At 44.0% G+C, this 14,453-nt stretch overlaps 1 protein-coding gene across 2 annotated transcripts; it reads left to right on the plus strand.

Moving 5' to 3' along the window:
• Positions 1-699: 699 nt before the first annotated feature.
• Positions 700-14,326, plus strand: tmprss15 (transmembrane serine protease 15). 2 transcript variants are annotated; one of them, XM_014196499.2, is made up of 25 exons: positions 700-1,057; positions 1,270-1,409; positions 1,502-1,569; positions 1,687-1,823; positions 3,630-3,713; positions 3,844-3,963; positions 4,303-4,411; positions 6,092-6,201; positions 7,878-8,015; positions 8,335-8,484; positions 8,597-8,702; positions 8,806-8,974; positions 9,086-9,227; positions 9,453-9,542; positions 9,622-9,747; positions 9,883-10,026; positions 10,162-10,272; positions 10,391-10,523; positions 10,725-10,820; positions 11,099-11,148; positions 11,281-11,521; positions 11,785-11,966; positions 12,436-12,531; positions 13,375-13,514; positions 13,717-14,326. In XM_014196499.2, the coding sequence occupies exons 1-25, from the start codon at positions 937-939 to the stop codon at positions 13,876-13,878; spliced, it is 3,165 nt and encodes a 1,054-aa protein (XP_014051974.1). In that variant the 5' UTR covers positions 700-936; the 3' UTR covers positions 13,879-14,326. The 2 variants fall into 2 exon arrangements, with proteins under 2 accessions (XP_014051974.1, XP_045572876.1); XM_045716920.1 differs by having other exon boundaries at positions 840-1,115.
• Positions 14,327-14,453: the final 127 nt, after the last annotated feature.

A 14,453-nucleotide genomic window follows, 5' to 3' on the forward strand; every position in this document is an offset into this window, starting at 1 on the left:
GGAGACAGGTTAAAGAAGGACTTTTAAGCCTTGAGACAATTGAGACATGGATTGTGTATGTGTGCCATTTAGAGGGTGAACGGTCAAGACAAAATATTTAAGTGCCTTTGAACAGGGTTATGGTAGTAGGTGCCAGGCGCACCGGTTTGTGTCAAGAACTGCAATGCTGCTGGGTGTTTCACGCTCAACAGTTTCCTGTATATATCAAGAATGGTCCACCACCCAAAGGACATCCAGCCAACTTGACACAACTGTGGGAAGCATTGGATTCAACATGGGCCAGCATCCCTGTGGAACACTTTCGACACCATGTAGAATCTATGCCCCGACGAATTGAGGCTGTCCCCGAGGGCAAAAGGGGGTGGGTGCAACTCAATATTAGGAAAGTGTTCATAATGTTTGGTATACGCAGTGCACCCTACATGTGTGTGGAGTATCGTCCGTTTGGAAGTTGTATTCTTTTATTTCATCGTATCACATGCTGACAGAATGGTCAGATTGATATGGGTTCGGGGGTGAAGGGACTGTCCCAACCCCCGTCCTTTAGACCAACTTACTTCTTTTGTCGTTCTCAGGGCTCTTGTTATTAAGCCCACTCATGAATGATATCACCAGTGATGCAGCATATATTGGCTATCACTTTGTTGTTCCAGTTACTGCACAATAAAAGGTTTACTGCTGCCCCTCACAGAGATAAAGGGCCAAGCTCTCATGAATAAGTAGCCCTGCTCATGGAGAGCAGAGAAATTCTCCTCGGCGGAGAGTCAAAGAAACAGGCTGTAGATACAACAGAAAACGCAGGAGGTAGTTGGACACTCACTCCACAGTGCAGAATCCTGTAATAGTTCATGACAGAGAAAGTGATTGAATCACAGGGAATTCTGGGTGAGGTGTCAGCTGAAGGACAAGAAGAGCGTGTGAGGACGTCAGGGAGCCATGTGGCGTGGGAAGCGACGTTGGTCGTCCACGGAGGTGCTGCTGAGTGTCCTGTGTCTGACCCTACTGGCGGTGTGTGTCAGCCTCATCATCATCACCTGGCTCGCCATGCAGACTGACCGTGAGAAAAAACACTCCAGACTTTTGTTTTCTTTCCTCCCATTTCTGTCACTAAAACGGTCAGTATGTTTGTATAGAAATCAAACGTATTACTCTGTGCTGCGTATAAGTTATGGGTAAAACATATCCATTTGCCATAGTTTTGTTTTTGATCTGTTGGTCTTGTATGGTGTGACAGGTGTCAGTCACTGACAGTATGTTTGTTTGTCCCAGTGGACCAGTGTGGACTAAGTGGGACTGAGTCTGTGTTCAGTGGGAGGCTGGTCATTACGAGGGGGGCTGTGTTTACTGAGAAGCTGAGAAACAGGAGCAGTCTGCAGTTCAAGTCCCTGGCCTTCGACACAGAGCATCTGGTATGTCGGGGTACCATACACACATGTATCATTCTTCTGTCCACTCCCCTACACACTTTAGCCTTGTATTATAAATACTGTATTTCTCACAGATATCTGACGCTTTCGGCCGTGGCTCCCTCAATAATGACTTCAAGGCCTGTGAAGTTTTAGAATTCAGGTGAGACAGTATGTGTATAATGACGTTTACAAATGACAACCTCATAGCATAGTTACATATACTGAAAGTGACAATGTCGTTATACCATTTCTGACCATGAATCCCCCCATGTGACAGCAATGGCAGTGTGGTGGTGAACTTTGACCTGCAGTTTCGTGGGAGTGTGGAAGTGAAGGAGGCAGAGCAGCAGCTGGTGGCTGGGCTTCAGAGCACTGGGGGCCTGGTGGTTAACCAAAATAGCATCCAGTTCACAGGTACACAGTGAATCTGGAAAGTATTTAGACCCCTTGATTTTTTTCCACATTTTGTTATGTTACAGCCTTATTCTAAAATGGATGAAATTATTTTTTCCCCCTCATCAATCTACACACAATACCACATAATGACAAAGCAAAAATAGGTTTTTAGAATTTTTTGCAAATGTAATAAATTACTGGGAGTTTATATATGGAGTGTGCAACTCTATTTTTATAGTTTATTGCAAATGTATTAAAAACAACTAAAATTGTACATTTACATAAGTATTCACACACTTTACTCAGTACTTTGTTGAAGCACCTTGGGCAGCGATTACAGCCTCGAGTCATCTTGAGTACGACGCTACAAGCTTGGCACACTTGTATTTGGGGAGTTTCTTCCATTGTCTGCAGATCCTCTCAAGCTTTGTCAGGTTGGATGGGGATTTTCGCTGCACAGCTATTTTCAGGTCTCTCCAGAGATTTTCGATCGGTTTCAAGTCCGAGCTCTGGCTGGGCCACTCAAGCACATTCAGAGACTTGTCCCGAAGCCACTCCTGCATTGTCTTGGTTGTGTGCTTAGGGTCGTTGTCCTGTTGGAAGGTGAACTTTCACCCCAGTCTGAGGTCCTGAGTGCTCTGGAGCAGTTCTTCATAAAGGATCTCTCTGTACTTTGCACCGTTGATCTTTCCCTTGATCCTGACTAGTCTCCCAGTGCCTGCCGCTGAAAAACATCCCCACAGCATGATTCTGTCACCACCATGCTTCACCGTAGGGATGGTGCCAGATTTCCTCCAGACGTGACGCCTGGCATTCAGGCCAAAGAGTTCAATCTTGGTTTCATCAGACCAGAGAATATTTTTTCTAATGGTCTGAGAGTCTTTAGGTGCCTTTTGGCAAACACCAAGTGGGCTGTCATATGCCTTTTACTGAGGAGTGGCTTCCGTATGGCCACTCTACCATAAAGGCCTGATTGGTGGAGTGCTGCGGAGATGGTGGTCCTTCTGGAAGGTTCTCCCATCTCCACAGAGGAACTCTGGAGCTCTGTCAAAGTGACCATCGGGTTCTTGGTCACCTCCCTGACCAAGGCCCTTCTCCCTCGATTGCTCAGTTTGGCCGGGAGGCCAGCTCTTGGTGGTTCCAAACTTCTTCCATTTAAGAATGATGGAGGCCACTGTGTTCTTGGGGACCTTCAATGCTGCAGAATTTCTTTGGTCCCCTTCCCCAGATCTGTGCCTCGACACAATCCTGTCTCGGAGCTCTACGGACAAGTCCTTCGACCTCATGGCTTGGTTTTATCTCTGACATGCACTGTCAACTGTGGGACCTTATATAGACTTTCTAAGTCATGCCCAATCAATTTAATTAACCACAGGTGGACTCCAATCAAGTTGTAGAAATATCTCAAAGATGATCAATGGAAACAGGATGAATCTGAGCTCAATTTTTCAAGTCTCATAGCAAAGGGTCTGAATACTTATGTAAATAAGGTATTTCTGTCTTCTAGTTTTAATACATTTGTAAACATTTCTAAAAACCTGTTTTCACTTTGTCGTTATGGGGTATTGTGTGTAGAATGATGAGGAAAAGGTTTTATTCGATCCATTTTAGAATAAGGCTGTAACATAACAAAATGTGGAAAAAGTCAAGGTGTCAGAATACTTTCTGAATCCACTGTAGGTGTAAAACACACCTTACATACCAGTACATGATCATAGTATTGGGAAGAGGATGGGATCTAGATCTATTACCACGTTATTCATCCAGAAGACATGTCTGAAATGCAGCATTGAGAATTTGAACTTATATGATGTTTCTGTTTAGTGAAAGAGGACCTAACTAGATACCAGCCGACCTCTTCAACCAAACCGACCACTACACCTCATCTTTCCACTACATCTTCTTCAGGTGAGAATGGAATCGATAGGAAACACTTACAGTAGATTAGTCGTACTGTAGTACTGTCCCAGTACCATTTTTTTTTTAAATGTTTTTTTACATTTCATTGATGATGGCGAATGATGATTAATGTCCACAGGAAAATGCCCACCTTATCATATGGCCTGTGGGGATGGCACTACATGTATGGCCACCATGCAGTTTTGTGATGGAGTAGACAATTGTCCTGATGGCTCAGATGAAAACCATACTCTCTGTGGTGAGTGTTTGAGACTCAGTGTTTGTTGATTATGTATCCTCGTCCCTACACTCTTAGAAAAAAATAATTCCAAAAGGGTTCTTCGGCTGTCCCCATAAGATAACCCTTTTTGGTTCCAGGTTGAACCCTTTTTGGGGTTCCATTTAGAACCCTCTAGGTGAGATCCGGCTGGTGGACGATTAATAATTAAGTGGATAAACATTGTTCTTGAATGTATAGATGGTACAGAGTAACAAGAATGCCATGTCAACGCATGATGTGGGGTCTGGTAATGTGGTCATGAGTGCATTGGTAGTATAATAGACTTGAACTGTGTGGATATCTCTCAAATCTTCATAGCAACAAAGTGTGATGGCCAATTCCTTCTTCTTGGTCCTACGGGTTCCTTCCATTCTGAAAACTTCCCTCTCCCCTACAACAATGGCATAATTTGCCGCTGGGTCATAAGGTAGTCCTGCTTCTCACACTAACTACACACTGCTCACTTTCATATACTTTTACCTATTTTTTAATTATATATCTATATATATATATACACAGTACCAGTCAAAAGTTTAGACACACCTACTCATTCTATGGTTTTTCTTTTTTTTTTTTTACTATTTTCTACATTGTAGAAAAATAGTGAAGACATCAAAACTATGAAATAACACATATTCTTTTTTTTTTTTTACTATTTTCTACATTGTAGAAAAATAGTGAAGACATCAAAACTATGAAATAACACATATGGAATCATGTCATAACCCAAAAAGTGTTACAAATATATTTTATATTTGAGATTCTTCAAAGGAGACACCCTTGGCCTTGATGACAGCTTTGCACGCTCTTGGCATCCTCTCATGACGTTGTCACCTGGAATGCATTTCAATTAACAGATGTGCCTTGGAAAAAGTTAATTTGTGGAATTTCTTTCCTTAATGCGTTTGAGCCAATCAGTTGTGTTGTGACAAGGTAGAGGTGGTATACAGAAGATAGCCCTATTTGGTAAAAGACCAAGTCCATATTATGGCAAGAACAGCTCAAATAAGCAAAGAGAAACAACAGTCCATCAATACTTCAAGACATGAAGGTCAGTCAACCCGGAAAAGGTCAATTACTTTGAACGTTTCTTCAAGTGCAGTCGCAAAACCATCAAGCGCTATGATGAAACTGGCTCTCATGAGGACCGCCACAGGAAAGGAAGACCCAGAGTCTGCTATAGAGGATAAGTTCATTAGAGTTTCCAGCCTCAGAAATTGCAGCCCAAATAAATGCTTCACAGAGTTTAAGTAACAGACACATCTCAACATCAACTGTTCAGAGGAGACTGCGTGAATCAGGCCTTCATGGTCAAATTGATGCAACGAAACGACTACTAAAGGACACCAATGAGAAGAAGAGACTTGCTTGGGCCAAGAAACACGAGCAATGGACATTAGATGGGTAGAAATCTGTACTTTGGTCTGATGAGTCCAAATGGGAAATTTTTGGTTCCAACCGCCGTGTCTTTGTGAGACGCAGAGTAGGTGATCGGATGATCTCTGCATGTGTGGTTCCCACTGTGAAGCATGGAGGAGGTGTGATGGTGTGGGGTGCTTTGCTGGTGATACTGTCTGTGATTTATTTAGAATTCAAGGCACACTTAACCAACATGGGTACCACAGCATTCTGCAGTGATACACCATCCCATCTGGTTTGCGTTTAGTGGGACTATCATTTGTTTTTCAACAGGACAATGACCCAAAACACACCTCCAGGCTGTGCAAGGGCTATTTGGCCAAGAAGGATAGTGATGGAGTGTTGCATCAGATGACCTGGCCTCCACAATTACCCGACCTCAACCCAATTGAGATGGTTTGGGATGAGTTGGACCGCAGAGTAAAGGAAAAGCAGCCAACAAGTGCTCAGCATATGTGGGAACTCCTTCAAGACTGTTGGAAAAGCAACAGAATCTCAAATATAAAATATATTTTGATTTGTTTAATACTTTTTGGCTTACTACATGATTCCATATGTGTTATTTCATAGTTTTGATGTCTTCACTATTATTCTACAATGTAGAAAATAGTAAAAAATAAAGAAAAACCCCTTGAATGAGTAGGTGTGTCCAAACTTTTGACTGGTACTGTATATTTTTTACTTTTAGAGTTCAGGAAGGACTGGCCATAAAGATGAATTTCCACTCATTCGACACAGAAGAAGAGATTGATACTCTCAGTCTGTATGAGGGCACAGGACAGGGGAAAAATCTGACATGTAAGTGTATAACACTCCTGAGCAAATATATACAGTGAGGGAAAAAAGTATTTGATCCCCTGCTGATTTTGTACGTTTGCCCACTGACAAAGAAATGATCTGTCTATAATTTTAATGGTAGGTTTATTTGAACAGTGAGAGACAACAACAAAAAATCAAGAAAAACGCATGTCAAAAATGAGGGAAATAAGTATTTGAACCCTCTGCAAAACATGACTTAGTACTTGGTGGCAAAATCCTTGTTGGCAATCACAGAGGTCAGACATGTCTTGTAGTTGGCCACAAGGTTTGCACACATCTCAGGAGGGATTTTGTCCCACTCCTCTTTGCAGATCTTCTCCAAGTCATTAAGGTTTCGAGGCTGACGTTTGGCAACCCGAACTTTCAGCTTCCTCCACAGATTTTCTATGGGATTATGGTCTGGAGACTGGCTAGGCCACTCCAGGACCTTAATCTGCTTCTTCTTGAGCCACTCCTTTGTTGCCTTGGCCATGTGTTTGGGGTCATTGTATGCTGGAATACCCATCCACGACCCATTTTCAATGCCCTGGCTGACGGAAGGAGGTTCTCACCCAAGATTTGATGGTACATGGCCCCATCCATCGTCCCTTTGATGCGGTGAAGTTGTCCTGTCCCCTTAGCAGAAAAACACCCCCAAAGCATAATGTTTCCACCTCCATGTTTGGCGGTGGAGATGGTGTTCTTGGGGTCATGGGCAGCATTCCTCGTCCTCCAAACACGGCGAGTTGAGTTGATGCCAAAGAGCTCCATTTTGGTCTCATCTGACCACAACACTTTCACCCAGTTGTCCTCTGAATCATTCAGATGTTCATTGGAAAACTTCAGACAGGCATGTATATGTGCTTTCTTGAGCAGGGGGACCTTGCGGGCGCTGCAAGATTTCACTCCTTCATGGCGTAGTGTGTTACCAATTGTTTTCTATGGTCCCAGCTGCCTTGAGATCATTGACAAGATCCTCCCGTGTAGTTCTGGGCTGATTCCTTACTGTTCTCATGATCATTGCAACTCCACGAGGTGAGATCTTGCATGGAGCCCCAGGCCGAGGGAGATTGACAGTTCTTTTGTGTTTCTTCCATTTGCAAATAATTGCACCAACTGTTGTCACCTTCTCAACAAGCTGCTTGGCGATGGTCTTGTAGCCCGTTCCAGCCTTGTGTACGTCTACAATCTTGTCCCTGACGTCCTTGGAGAGCTCTTTGGTCTTGGCCATGGTGGAGAGTTTGGAATTTGATTGATTGATTGCTTCTGTGGACAGGTGTCTTTTATATACGTAACAAGCTGAGATTAGGAGCACTCCCTTTAAGAGTGTGCTCCTAATCTCAGCTCGTTACCTCTATAAAAGACACCTGGGAGCCAGAAATCATTCTGATTGAGCGGGGGTCAAATACTTATTTCCCTCATTAAAATGCAAATCAATTTATAACAATTTAGACATGCGTTTTTCTGGATTTTTTTGTTGTTATTCTGTTTCTCACTGTTCAAATAAACCTACCATTAAAATTACAGACTGATCATTTCTTTGTCAGTGGGCAAACGTACAAAATCAGCAAGGGATCAAATACTTTTTCCCCTCACTGTACGAATTGCTATTCAGCAAAATATCTATATAAACTACAGTAATAACACACCTACCACCCGCTATGGCTGTGTTTCAGACCTGCTGTCAGGTCCTTCCCCAGGCACTGTGTGGCTGCTGTCTGACAAGGCCACTGTTGAGTTCTCTTCTGACGATTACAACAATTTCCAAGGATTCAACGCCACCTACTCAGCAGAAGACATCAGCAACCTCTCTAGTAAACTTAAAGCAGCGTATCCCAAACTCGATCCTCGGGACCCTAAGTGGTGCACGTTTTGGTTCTTGCACTAACACTACACGGCTGATTCAAATGATCAAAGCTTGATGATTAGTTTATTATTTGGATCAGCTGTGTAGTCCTAGGGCAATAACCAAAACATGCACCCCTTGGGGTCCCGAGGACTGAGTTTAGGAAACCCTGACTAAAAGATTTCCTTTGAAGTTATCAAAACAAACTAGAAGGAAGATTGCAATATGATTTGGTTTTGGGTCTCTCTGTGAAATGACCGTGACAGTGTTCCTCTCTGCCCTCTCAGATGAGGAGAGGCTGAGCTGCTCCTTTGAGGAGGGCCTGTGTTTCTGGAGGCAGGAGCCTGAGGATGAAGGGGACTGGATACGCACCAATATCCCCACATTCCCCCCTTTCACAGGCCCAAACTTTGACCATACATTTGGTAACCAATCAGGTGTGCCATTATGTGACAAGATATTACTTTACTTAGCTGAGACTTTATGATTTTATTTCGAAGCTGCAGTCTGTTTCTGTTCTGTGACTGTTATTGTGTTCTGACGAAACAGGCTACTACATTGTCACACCGGGAAGCCCTGGCCAGTGGGAGAAGAACTTCAAGATCCGCAGCCTCCGATTAGCTCATTCAACGGAACCGATGTGTCTGAAGTTCTGGTAAGTGACCCCCTCTCCCTCTATTCATGTACTGTCTGTGGATATCCATCTCTAAACACATAGCCTCTCACCAGATGTGTATTTATGCTACTTGTTGCTCCAGGTACCACATGTATGGAGAGAATGTGCATCGGCTGAGGGTGTTGGTAGTGAGACAGACAACTTCTGTGGTCAGAGAAGCTTCAGTCATTGTGGTCTTCCAGAAGGAGGGGAACTATGGAGATAGCTGGAACTTTGGCCAGGTCACCCTGAACAGCACAGCTGATGCAACGGTCAGAGCGCTCTGAATCCCACACTATGTAATTGCCACGCTGTTATACTTGGCTGTGCATGTCACGTCGGTCTATAAGGATCTGTCTCTTCGCTGTGATGTTTTTCTCCAGGTGGTTTTTGAGGCTCAGAAGAAGGGGGGTATGAAGAATGACATCGCCCTGGATGACATCAGTCTGACAAATGGTCCCTGTGGGGCAGACCCACCAGACCCAACAGTGGTTCCCACCCCTACAACACCACCTCCAATACCTCGTATGTTACTCTTAACCACATAGTCTTCACATGGAACACTTTGACACAGGCCGTCCATTCCGAACAGAACCACCCCTTCATCGTTAACCAGCACACTCATCCACTACCACTGAGTCACCGACTCGCCCTCTCTCACCTGACAATCACTGTTCTTTGTCCGTTAATGTCATGTGTCCTTGTTTTCCATGGTAGCATCTAAAGCGTGTATTCCTTCCTCTTCCTCAGCTGACTGTGGAGGACCTTTTGACCTCTGGGAACCCAACTCTACATTCAGCTCCCCCAACTACCCACACTCATATGGAAACAAGGCTTCTTGTATGAACTTAGTTTTTTGTTCATTTTTCCCCTAATTGGTTGAAATGTGGTATTCATACATTTGTCTATCCTGGGCAAGGTTTGTGGACTCTTCATGCCAGGGAGGGATGGAACATCCTGCTTCACTTCCTGGATTTTGACGTTGAGTCGACCTATGACATGGTGGAGGTGCGGGATGGGGCGGGGCCACAGTCTGAACTGCTTGGTGAGTCTCTGACCCTCTGCCTACTGTGACGTCCTTCCTACACGAGCCTCGGTCATGTTACCATGACACTGTTAGTTGTTATTGAAAATGCAGGTGAGGTTTACTGTGGTGAATTGATGCGTGTTTCTTTGTCAGGTGTCTTCACTGGTACTGATGCTACCTTTCCAGATGTGATCTCCACAGCCAATCAGATCACAGTGATGTTCTTTACGGACAGTACAGGGTATGGCAGAGGGTTCCGTGCCAACTTCACATCTGGATTAGCACTGGGCATGCCAAGTAAGATTTTATATTAAGTAACCAATTCAACATTCTAAAGTCCAAAATTAGTAGTTCTGAATGAACCTTACCTGATGTACTCTTTGTTCTTCAATAGCCAAGTAACCAAACTGCCTTTGTCGTTTCAAATTCCAGAGCCTTGTGTCACTGGGCAATATCGGTGTCAGTCTGGAGAATGTATCTCCAATGTCAGTGTGTGTAACGGCCAACCAGACTGCGCTGACTCCTCAGACGAAGCTGACTGTGGTGAGTAAAACCAATGAAGCTGTGATCCTGTTCACACCCATACAGCAATTCATGCCAGTAAAAGGCACGTGGGCCAAACGACTGGTAAAGTGGTTCTCCATGATTCTGTGCGTTCTAGTGCATCAGGTATCAGTGGACAGTACGAGCATCAGACGTCTGCAGCTCCAGGTCCAGACCACCCGGTACACAACCTGTGGTCAGCACTGGAACTCTCAGCTCTCCCACTTCATGTGTCGTTACCTGGGCTACAGGTGAGACCTCTGCTGTGTGTGTGTGTGTGTGTGTGTGTGTGTGTGTGTGTGTGTGTGTGTGTGTGTGTGTGTGTGTGTGTGTGTGTGTGTGTGTGTGTGTGTGTGTGTGTGTGTGTGTGAGAGAGAGAGAAACAGTCATTCTTTGTATGTTTGACAGAGTGAAGGACAGGGAGTCAGTCACTGTGTTAACATGTACTCTAGATCAGGAAGTGCCCTGCTCATACCCTCCACAGAGAAAGACTCTCCCTTCACCACCGTGAGTGTGGCAGCCAACGGTACCCTGGACCTGACCCCCAGGTACACTACATTCAACAAACAGCTTTCATTTACGTTTAAAAAAAAAGAAAAGTCATTTAGCAGACGCTCTTTTCCAGAGCTACTTACAGGAGAAATTAAGTGCCTTGCTCAAGGGCACATCGACAGATTTTTCACCTAGTCGGATCGGGGATTGAGGAAATCCAACCTTTCGGTTACTGGCCCAACCCTCATAACCGCTAGGCTACCTGTTTCTAATAATTCAACTTTGATTCCACAGTCATACCAACATCTAACCTGTTTGTTTCTATTTCCCATAGTGAAAAATGTACGGGTGAAAAGGTTATATCTTTGGAATGTGACAACCAACGTGAGTATGAAAAGCATAAAGCATCAACATAGTAACATGATACATACTGTAAGTACTCATTCACAGATAGACATTGACACGTTTTGACAAATGAACAAAATACACTGAAAAACACTATACTGTGCATTTTAGCGTGTGGCGTTCGTATGGTCTCCCAGAAGATGGATCAAAGTGGGTCCACTGAACGAAGGATGGAGGAGAAAGGAGAGGAGGAGTCAGAGGAGAGGGGAACTGTCAGAGTGGTGGGAGGGACAGACTCTCCTAAGGGGGCGTGGCCATGGATGGTGTCACTGTACTTTAGGGGCCGCCATGTGTGTGGAGCTACTCTGATTGACAACGAGTGGTTGATCACTGCTGCACACTGCGTTTATGGGTGAAGAATCCTGCTCTGCATTTATACTGTTTGTTTATGCTCCTGTATTCACCTTTACTTTGTGTACGATGTAAATATACACTGTGTATACACCTGAGCCTCACCTTTCTCTGCACACAACATGTCACATGTTTCTGTGCATTTACCCTCAACTGAGTTTGACCTATTTGAATACAGAGTAGCTCTACCATTGTTTATTTGGTCCATACATTTGGAGTTTTACAGCCCATGTCTACATTGACGGTTGTCTTTTTATCCTGCAGGAAAAATATTCACCTTTCCAACTGGGAGGCAGTTTTGGGCCTTCACTCCCGGGACAGTGTAGATGTCCTCCCATCACAGACCCGAAAGGTTGACCACATCATCATGAACAAACACTACAACAGAAGGACCAAGGATGCTGACATCGCAATGATGCACCTTCAAACAAACATCAACTTCACAGGTGTGCAGTCAAACACCCCTCTGCTCTACATAGCCTGAGAGTTTGACCTTATGTCAGATTGGCACTGAGCACAATCGTGCGGCCATGTCATGTTGTGTTCATATTTACATTTACATTTAAGTCATTTAGCAGACGCTCTTATCCAGAGCGACTTATAAAGTGGATTATTAAGTAGATGTACCTCACATGTTCACACAGATCCACACACACAGGATATAATATTCACACAGGTCCACACACACAGGATATAATATTCACACAGGTCCACACACACAGGGTTTAATATTCACACAGGTCCACACACACAGGATATAATATTCACACAGGTCCACACACACAGGATATAATATTCACACAGGTCCACACACACAGGGTTTAATATTCACACAGGTCCACACACACAGGATATAATATTCACACAGGTCCACACACACAGGATTTAATCTTCACACAGATCCTTCTTTTACAGATTACATTCAACCCATCTGTCTGCCAGGAAGTGACCAGCAGTTTGAGGCTGGGAGGAAGTGTTTCATTGCAGGCTGGGGAGCAGAAGAAGAGCAAGGTTAGGACTCTGGTGTCACTCAATCACATCAAATCAAATGTTATTTGTCACATACACGTGTTTAGCAGATGTTATTGCAGGTGTAGCGAAATGCTTGTGTTTCTAGCTCCAACAGTGCAGTAATATCTAACAAGTAATGTCGAACAATACACCCAATCTAAAGTAAAGGAATGGAATTAAGAATATATAAATATTTGGACGAGCAATGTCAGAGCGGCATAGACTAAGATACAGTAGAATATAATAGAATACAGTATCTACATATGAGATGTAATGGAAAATATGTAAACATTATCATTAAAGTGACTAGCATTCCAATTATTAAAGTTGCCAGTGAGTTCAAGTCAATGTATAGGACAGCAGCCTCTAATGTGCTAGTGATGGCTATTTAACAGTCTGATGACCTTGAGATAGAAGCTGTTTTTCAGTTTCCTGGTCCCAGCTTTGATGCACCTGTACTAGCGGGGTGAACAGGCAGTGGCTTGGGTGGTTGTTGTCCTTGATGATCTTTTTGGCCTTCCTGTGAAATCGGGTGATGTAGGTGTCCTGGAGGGCAGGTAGTTTGCCCTCAATGATGCGTTGGGCAGACCGCACCACCCTCTGGAGAGCCCTGCGGTTGCGGGCGGTGCAGTTGCCGTACCAGGCGGTGATACAGCCCGACAGGATGCTCTCAATTGTAAAAGCTTGTGAGGGTTTTAGGTGCCAAGCCAAATTTCTTCAGCCTCCTGAGTTAGTTGTCATGAACAGGTTAATCTGAGGATGTGGTTGATGAAAAGCGCCATACAATTGAAATTGATCATTATAATTGATGTATGTGCCTGTAAATGTTGTTATTCCCTCCAGGCACAGCAGTTAATGTGCTGCAGCAGGCAGTGCTGCCCCTGGTGAGCCGCTCTGAGTGTCAGAAGCTGCTGCCTGAATACAACATTACAGCCAGGATGGTGTGTGCCGGCTACTCTGAGGGGGGAGTGGACTCCTGCCAGGTACCTGGATTTCAATGGTCGTAACCCTCTGTGGGCAGAACACGCTACATGTCTGTGAAAGAACTGGGTATTTGTGTATTTGTGGGTATTTGTGTATTGTACAGTACAATGCTAGCTGTACGCAATGCCATCCACAGTTAGTAGTATGCATGTACAGTGTGTGAGAATTATGTCCACTGACTGTGTCTTCCTGTTGTTTTAGGGGGACTCTGGAGGTCCTCTCATGTGTGAGGAGGATGGCCACTGGGTGCAGGTGGGCGTGATTTCTTTTGGTGTGGGGTGTGGCCGCCCCCAGCGCCCTGGTGTGTACGCCCTGGTCTCCCAGTTCGCTGACTGGGTCGTCCAGACCAGACGGCTCTACTGATACTGGGGGACACTGGGATTACAGACTCCAGGGAAACAGAATATTCAGTCCTGAATTAGGATCATATGCAGTCTTGGTTACTAAATCAATCAATGCGTTTGAATAAGTACAGTGGTGTAACACAGCTTTACAGGGATATTCAAAATCTGTAAAAAAAAAAATTGTTTTCAAATCTATGCTATCTTATACTTCCCATGGCTGGGCCTGAAGAAAAAATAAGTGGCTGTGCCTACAACACAAATGAGACTTCCCTTGGCTGGCCCTGAAGCATAAATTAAATGTTGTGAAATTATGACACAAGATGGCAGTATCTTGCATATTATGTTTTGGAGATGATATGTTTTTTTCACACCACAATGCCGTGTGAATTACAGTGATATTGTATGCATTTGATCTTAACACTAGAGACAAACCTTCTTACTGTCAATAAATGTTTACATATTTCCTATTCCTTTTCAAGTCACTGAATGGTTAAAGTTGGGGCTGAATAATTAGAATGCTCATGTACTGTATACACTGAGTGTATCAAACATTATGAACACCTAATATTGAGTTGCAACCCCACTTTTGTCCTC

Source organism: Salmo salar, chromosome ssa04 (assembly GCF_905237065.1).
Source record: "Salmo salar chromosome ssa04, Ssal_v3.1, whole genome shotgun sequence".
NCBI lineage: Eukaryota > Metazoa > Chordata > Actinopteri > Salmoniformes > Salmonidae > Salmo > Salmo salar.